Source organism: Belonocnema kinseyi, chromosome 1 (genome assembly GCF_010883055.1).
Source record: "Belonocnema kinseyi isolate 2016_QV_RU_SX_M_011 chromosome 1, B_treatae_v1, whole genome shotgun sequence".
NCBI classification, from domain to species: Eukaryota; Metazoa; Arthropoda; class Insecta; order Hymenoptera; family Cynipidae; genus Belonocnema; species Belonocnema kinseyi.
In genome coordinates this window covers 33,132,569-33,140,909 of record NC_046657.1, presented here as the reverse complement: position 1 = coordinate 33,140,909, position 8,341 = coordinate 33,132,569, and the positions used below count along the sequence as shown (strand labels likewise).

General features: G+C 37.1%; 1 protein-coding gene across 1 annotated transcript; it reads right to left on the bottom strand.

The window, feature by feature from the left end:
• Positions 1-1,005: 1,005 nt before the first annotated feature.
• Positions 1,006-2,265, bottom strand: LOC117177425 (uncharacterized protein F54H12.2-like). Its single transcript, XM_033368100.1, has 3 exons — positions 2,095-2,265; positions 1,541-1,992; positions 1,006-1,441 (listed from the first exon to the last, which is right to left on the bottom strand). Exons 1-3 carry the CDS (start codon positions 2,263-2,265, stop codon positions 1,006-1,008), a joined length of 1,059 nt encoding a protein of 352 aa, XP_033223991.1.
• Between the last annotated feature and the right edge of the window lie 6,076 nt (positions 2,266-8,341).

The window sequence follows — 8,341 nt, the reverse complement described above, 5'->3', positions numbered from 1 at the left end:
GAATGGGGGGGTGAAGACTGTGGAATTGTAGAATTAGAGAATGAGAGTTACAAAATAAGTATAGCGTCTTATATCTAATCTAATGTTTCGAAGTAAGAAATTTTAATTTTAAAAATTATTTATTAAAAAATTCTTTAATGCACTTCTAAAAAAGAAATAGTTAAAGACAGGTTAATTAATTAAACCATTATTTTCTTGATCACATATGTTTTTTATTGATATTTTCTAAATAAAAATTACATATACTTTCCTAATTCTACCAATATAAATATAGGTACCTGAGAAACGTAGTAAAAAAATACATCTAAATTCTTAATTCTATTCTATAAATAAGAGTACATTCGAAGATGGCGAGACTAACTATTCAACATGAGAGAAGAGAAAAAAACACCTATACAATATATATATATATATATATATATACATTATATTTACAAAAGGTACAAAGTAGCGACTGTGGACGAACATGGTTGTACACACGAGTTAAACGGATTTTTATTTCGTAGTGAGCAAACACATCTATTGCTTTGTTTAGAATCCGGATCTCTAACAATTTTGAGTTTATATTTGTCTAAAATTCTTGTGAAAGTTGGGATGTCTCCATTGAACCATTAAATTCCATGATAGTAACATGTTAGCCAGTTGTTTTGTGACTTTGAACATGCAGGAAGTTCAGAGAAGAGATATGGCGGTCCAATAATCCAAAGGGCTATTTATTTTGTGATCAACAGCAACAACCACCACTTCCTTTGGTATAAACTGGTCATCTATATCTCAAAAGCCTTGTATGTCGATTATATAGTCCATTATTTTACATTCAAGATTAGAGGTGAGGATGAAGATACCTTTACGAGAGACTACAACCAACTGAACAGAGCGTCTTATATACTCGGGTACACATTCGTCATTTTCCCCCCTCCATGTTCAACTCATATTGAAAACCGGTTCTATCAAACAGGTTTATGCAGATCTGTGCAGGTTTTAACCGCTGTAATCTACTATAACTTACGTGGAAGCGTCAATTTCCAAGATATTGTCGTATTCTGGGTAGGCTATATAACTAATAGTTTGTTGTAGTATTTCTTCTACACGAAGCTCAATGCGAAGGCTGCCATGTTTAACGAGATTCCAGTGTGATTGACAATTTGCAGAAAGATAAGGAGTAAGATCAAATGCAAACAGGCAGTATCCACTTGCGTAATCAAAACGATCAATATTATTTCCCTCGTTCATAAAATGAATCCCCGTTCCGGAAAACAGAGTATGATAAGCATCAATGTATAGCTTTCCTTTTGAGAAATCTGGTTGCAAAGGCTTTGACCGAATTTGCATACTATCTCCGTAAAGAGAGAAATGATTGATATTAAAGTGTCTAAAGTTAAATGGATTTTTACTACGATGACCGTTGAATGCGTCATTTTCGACAACTCCAATGATGATCCTTTTAGGTAGTTTACCGAGTATAACATTATCGAGAGTTTAACTTTGAACACGAGAATGAATCGTGAGTTTTTTAACCTCTACTCTGGTAAGTGGATACTTGACCGTACCTTGAGAAAGAGCTTTTTTGTGTGCAAGCATAATCCCAGGGCTGATTTTTGCACGCCGAGTAAGAAGAGATGCTTCTTCAATATGAAGATAAGCCCGATTAGTATGATCTATAAGACAAAAAGCATCCTTAGAGCGCACCAGCTGAACTCTAAGTTCAACCCCATTCAAGAGAAATTTATCCTGATTAAAAACATCACTGTGCAAATGACCAATCAGATCAATTTTTTCTCCTTCACCCAGTATAAGTTGTCGATCGACGAGACCCTGGTTCTGCGTTGTGATGTCATCCATTTTACCTGCTGTATCGCCATGCCATAATGCAGATGTGAGATGACTTTTTTTTGCTGCTGGCCCATAGTTGAGCAGAGATTCAATATATGCTCTGTATGGACATGCATTATTTGGTGGCGAGACAGGCTTCTGATTAAAGTATACATCCGACTGATTAAACATGGAATGCAGTAAATTGTTGACAGGAACAATGGATTCTACACTCGAAGAATTTTCTGCAGCTTTTTTAGGAGTGATTCATTTGACTCTTACACTTAGAAGTGTATGTGCAAGATCAATGTACTCAGTCCCCTGGCCTGGAATTACAAACTCGATGGGCGAGTCATCTGTGAGAGATGAAACTGGCTTATAGTGCACCCATTGAGAGCCCTCTATCGACGTTTGTGTTGGAGGTAGTAAAAAGAGATCTAATTCCGATTTCATGCACCCGCACGAGTGTGAGTGTAAAAATGACATTTTTACTTGTTTCCAAAAATGTCAATTACTGATCTTTTTGTACTTTTTGGACGTGCGCTTCTTTTAGATTTTTTACTTTTCTTTCTCTTGACTGCCGTTTTCTTCTTCCTCTTCTTTCTGATTTTTCCACCCTTTTTATTCCTTCTACGAGATTTTCCAGTGATTTTCAACACGATGTGAACGCCGAACGACTGAAGATTATTCCTCTTCCCACTCAATTTATGTCCCGATTCGTTCATCAGGCTTTCCACTTTTTCCATTGCTCGTCTTTTCAATTCCTTTCCAGCCTCATTGACTCGTGTTTTCACAGCCTTTTTCAATGGTATGTTACGTTACACATTATCAAGAACATTCGCTCCATGGCGCAGTGCTTCTTTTCCAACAACTCTTGCCTCACGTGTGAGAAATGGTAAAGCTCGTCGAAACAGGCCACCGAGAAAACCACCTATACCATGTCCTCTATGATACGGAGAACCAATGTAAATTTTGGAAATGCCTCCACCTGCAACTTGAGATGTATAGTAATCTGTGTATTGACTCATTTTTACGCAATCCGTTTGAAATGAAGTATTATGGTTCACGTGCCAAGTTCGAATGGTACAGCAATTCCTAAATGGTCACCTGTGTTGAACCAAAAATATAATGTTTCGTATCCACCGGTACGACTCGTAAGAGTGGTGTTTTTACATTTCCAGTGATTCTTGGTTCGCACAGATCACAGTACACAAAAAGTTTACTTGGTAGACCGTTTGATAAATTTGGTAGATGGTGTGCCATATATGTATCGATAGGTAAAATTGTATAAGGTGTAAAACCTATAATTTGAGATATCTTCTCACTGATTAACAAAAAGTGACGACCCGTATTCTTACAATCATCTTTACCTATCTTCTCCAGCGTTATATAATGATTGTTTCTCTTCTCTTGTTTGACAACTTCATGCTTACTTATTTCGGGAGTATTATTTATAGCATATATGAGGTCACCCATTTGCGAGTAGACTCCCAGTGGAAAGAATTATGCAATAAGGCGTTTCCACTTTCCTTTAAACAGTTCCAGTTTAAAACCTTCATCGGCTGAAATGATATTATTCTCGCGTGGTTTGTCAGAATTTTCCGATATGACTAAATCAACACTACCAGACTCGTTTACTCGAACACTTTCAATTGTAGATTATTCAATGAGACCTATTTTCTCTACGACTGATTTTGATACAATTGAAATACGATTTTCCATGCTGGATTCACCTCTCACATGTAGAAATGATCGTGGAAACTGAATCTCTGTGAGTCCCACCCAATTCTTGTTCGTATAAAATTCCATCAATATCCTCTCCAGCTAAATCTCTCAATTCGTATAAGATAGCTGCCTGTGTTCTCCAGGTAATAACCTTTTTAATAACAAACAGCTGTTCTGTCCAGTCAGCTTCATATCCTTTTGCAAAGATGTCTCTAGTACGACTGACGCGTACAATATCATCTACACTGTATTTAGGTACTTTTTTACGGATGGCTTTTCTTACTAATTGTCACTGTATATTTGCAGAAGCTACAGCAGAATTTTGGAGATTTACTGTAGATGGCGCCATACGTATGCTATAGAACCACCGGTTCTATGAAGAACTCGTTCAAATGCTTCTTTAACCTCAGATGCAGTTTTACTTTGAGGTGGTTCAACCCAGACAAACTTGCTCAAAACGTCAATGACAACCAGTAGATAGGAAAAATCATCATTGTAGCTTTTTCAAGATCTCAAGTCTGCTAGGTCAATTTTCCAAAAATCATCAATATTACACACACTGTAATCTTGTCTAGAAAATTTACGTCTAATAGGTTGATGGAGATTGTATGCATCTTGACAATTTGACCAGTCAATTTCTTGATCACGTGGAATATTTCTCCTTGTAGACTTGGCAAACTTTTCTAAACTCGCGTAAGAAACCTCATGCGAAGGGTCATAATACATGTCTTCCAATTGTTTCATTTTTCATAAATTAAAATTCAGCCAGGTGCGTCGTTTTGCATTACTTTTAATAGTACCATCATCGCCATCTGCAGCTTCCGAGTAGTTGGTACTTTCCCAGTTCTCATTATCACTCATCAGAGACTGATATTCTATAGTTTTACCGCATTTGCTTCATTAAGTTTTATAGATTTCTTGGGTGTAGAACTTTTACGCGAGTTGTTTAATAACCTTGCTACATATACATGTGATTTTCATCTCCAGTACTCACCATTGCCCAAAATTTCTTTTGGTGTCTTAATTCCTTGAAGAAGTTTTGCAAACTGAAGTCTTCCTGGCACAACAACTGATTTCCTACACCTAATAGCATCGTTCCCTAAATCTGAAATATTTGATTTCTCAACACGTTCTCCGTCGATAAATACAACACCCTGTTTATCCCATTTTATTCTATTTTTAACCTCTGGTGCTTGTAATCTTTCAATCAAATATTCACTCTTCTCCCTATAAGTTTTTGGCACAGAGGCAATAAGATCTGAGATGGAAAGAGTTAAAAAATCGTCATCTTCACGCGGACTTGTCATTTCATTTTGAGCACTGTTTAATTTGTCATCAAGAGCATCCTTTATCTCCTTTTTCTTTCCAATTAAATTTTTCGCTTCATCGGTAAAGAACCAAAATCTTTGTAAAACTTGCTGATATAATTTCCACTTTATGTTTATCAGTGTATAACGGAGAGTATAAAATTTTACTCATCTCATGGTCGAGTCTGGAAATTACATCACCAGGTGTTTTTGCGGTAACAAAATTGGTGAATAATTGTTATTGTTGTGGGTTCGACTGGAGCTGAATTTGCTCGACACTATCACTTGATACAAGTACCATTTTCCTAGCATGTCCCACTTGAGTAAATATGACAAATAATTACGAAGATGAAAACATGTTGGAGAAAAGGGAGCCAAGGACTGGTGCTAGTAGAAGTGGTAAAAACCCATCTCCTTTTTGTACAATAAAGCGTTTTTTACTCTTTCACGAGCCGTAAGGTGAAACTAGTTTTCCTAATGCATATCTGTGTTTTTAAATTTTTTTCTTGTCGGTTTGTCGTAGAGAAACTTTTTCCATGTAAAATATTCAATGCAAATTCACAGATACTTTTAACAAGTTGTGGGTTAGTTTTTTTTTAAACAAAGCGTCGCTGATCTGTATTAAGATGATGGAGAGCGTGTAACTTTCTAGCATTCTTCTTTCCGATGGATTTTCGTGCATGCGTCATCATGACAGACGTACAACTGGTACTAGAGTGCTTGATGAGCCTGCTTTTATATCCCTTGCTGGTACGTAAACGTATTGTTATGAATCTGACGGAAATATACAAGCTCTAAATCTACAGTTTTCAGGAGTAGATAGTTTTAAATCCATAAGGAGGTACCCGTGGGGGCTAGAGGTTGCGTCATAATAAGCTTCCTGTGGAAAGAGTTTATTTTCAGGGTATACCTGTCTAGCGAGATGTCGAATTTGCGTTCGTTCTCTTGGGTTTTTAAACACTACAATATAATTAGTGTTTAAAGAAATGTCGCGTTGACCATGTCCCTGGTGAAAAATGTTTTTTGATATAAAGATCACACTCAAATTTTTGTGATGACTTCCCTTGGTAAAAAGATCGACGACTGTGTTATTTGACGATTCACGCATAAGATCGTCTATAATTACAAGTTTGGATCGAGGATCATTGTTATAGTCTGATGCTTGTGGTAAACCTTCAAAAATTCAATTCCCTCCCCGTACTCTTTATAGTATGACTGCCATTCTAAATAATATAAAATTACACGAGAAAATGCAACATCACAAATTAAATTAATATTCTGAAGAAATTTTTTCACAAAAACCGTTTTAACACAACCCGTTCGACCAGAAATTATAGACGTAAATGGATGTTTCCACCTTGGATCCATGTTAAAGAATAAAGAAATAACACAGCGTAATCCCCTTTTATCTGATTTTTTTACAGTCTTAAAGATAACCGTAAAGTGCGATGGTAAAATAAAATTATTAAATCAAGTCAAACTACTCCGAATTTTATTTAATTTGACCCTCTTCAATATAACCATATGGTAAAGTTTCGTAATTATCGAGGAAATCTTCTTTTACTATTTACCGGTTTACATGTTTTTTTCTTCGTCCGAGTTACCACATCATGAAATTTCGTTCGGCGAATTGCGGTGAATGAGAATGAAATTGGAGGAGCATTGTAAACTTGGTGAGATTTTCCATCTGGAGATGTTACGTTGTACGCGTAAAATTTAGGGCCACCAGATACAAAAGTATCAATATAGCTCCCCTTACCGTAAACTTCCAACTCATCCGTCATGTGCCCCAGTAATCGACCCATCGGGGGATTGTACTCTGATACATTTTCATGAAATATGTAAATGCATGCATCTGTATCGTAGTACAACACACGTTGTTCTAGTTGATAGAGGTACTCAAACAGCTTTAGCCTAGCTTGAGCAGTGGTGTAAGCGGCTATTAATACGTTTGTGTAGGGTGACGCAACACTAGCTTCCTCTCTATACGACCAAGAGACATATAAAACACCATCATTTACAGGGACAATGTCATGGAGTTCCATCTCTGGATAAGTAAGCAACTCCATTAACCGTTTACGCTCCTCAACAACCTCCGTTTACGGTAAATTCTCTCTTTGTCCAAATTTACCCCAAAAAGAGTTAAGACAAAGTTTTTCAACGGAACGTAAACCAGGGTTTTTTGAAATCTGTTCAGGATCTAACTTTATCCCCTCAATTTCATCATGCTCACGAAGATTTAACTCCATGTCTTTTTTCAACTCATCCAAAACACAGGTTTCCTCCAGCTCGCGCATCGTATCGTCAGAAGAGCATTCAGTTTGGCTCATAGACGCACAACCCTCGTGACAAAGTGGGAACATGAGTTTCCCATGCATTCGCACAGGTAGCACGAGATTAAATAAATGTCTTGGAGGAAGCACACGGCCTTTATTAATCCGTCAATCTGATGCAAATTCATGTAATTTGGACCAGCTAGTCCTCTACACTCCTCAGCGCCAACATAAATTTTCGGGTGACCCACAGGAAATGTCCCCATTTTCGAAATAAATGGATATAAAGAGCGAACATCGATTTATCGGATTTTTTCATTATTTTTAGTTTTATAATAACACACTGTATTTCCTGTACGTCCTACGAAAAACGCTTCATGAGGATTTAAGGCATCCCGGTGGAGTAAGGGATGATTTTCAAAATACTCGATCATACAGTGGAAATTTCTTTTTAATTTATCATATTTACACTCCCATATTTCAGTTAGTACGTAACCGGCTTTTCGAATTTTTATACTCGTGGCGCGAGTGTCCTCATAACGCATATCAATTTTATCCCCGGATTTTAATTTCTCATCACGATTTAACTTGTAAAAATCCACACACCCATGCCAAAAGTAGCCATAAAACTGTAAAAGATGGCGCTTTTCATCACCATCTATATAGTAATCGTGAACTAGCGCTCCCTCTGGTAGACGGAATTCACGAGATCTTGCCGCGTGTTGGATTTCTACTCCAATTTCTTGTTCTACCCATAATAGCCATTCAATGGCTTTTACAGATTGTATATTTGCTCGTATGTATCTACCATTCGGTATAATACCGATGATTTCAGGGAGAAGGAAATTCCTGCGGTAGATTCTTGAGCAAGCAGAAGCGATGGTAGCGCATTCAGTAAAAGGACACACATTACCACATTTTTTAAAAATTGCTCTATATGCGAGTCAGGCGCGACGAGGTATTGTCACATTGCTCACACAATACTCTAGCACTTCTTTTTTAAAATCAAGTGGTGTCAAAGGACCTACATACAAATCATTCTCTGGTCTATTAAAAAAATATGGGAATGTGCCTCTCTTTGAATGCTCACCAGTGAGACCAAATGATTTGGGGAGAGCACTCAAAGGCATAGGCATGTAGTTCAAGCCATCTACGAATTTACATTCCCCGACCTGCGCGAGCATGATTTAAGTACCATTCAATATTAATTTTGGACGGATTCTA

What these genes read in the sequence shown, in the direction of transcription:
- LOC117177425 (XM_033368100.1), bottom strand. Translation starts at nt 2,265, where the DNA reads ATGAAATCGGAATTAGATCTCTTTTTACTACCTCCAACACAAACGTCG. An exon ending in TTGCACATACACTTCTAAGT is followed by an intron (nt 1,993 to 2,094) that starts GTAAGAGTCAAA and finishes ATGTTTAATCAG; the next exon opens with TCGGATGTATACTTTAATCA. An exon ending in CTTTCTCAAGGTACGGTCAA is followed by an intron (nt 1,442 to 1,540) that starts GTATCCACTTAC and finishes ACTACCTAAAAG; the next exon opens with GATCATCATTGGAGTTGTCG.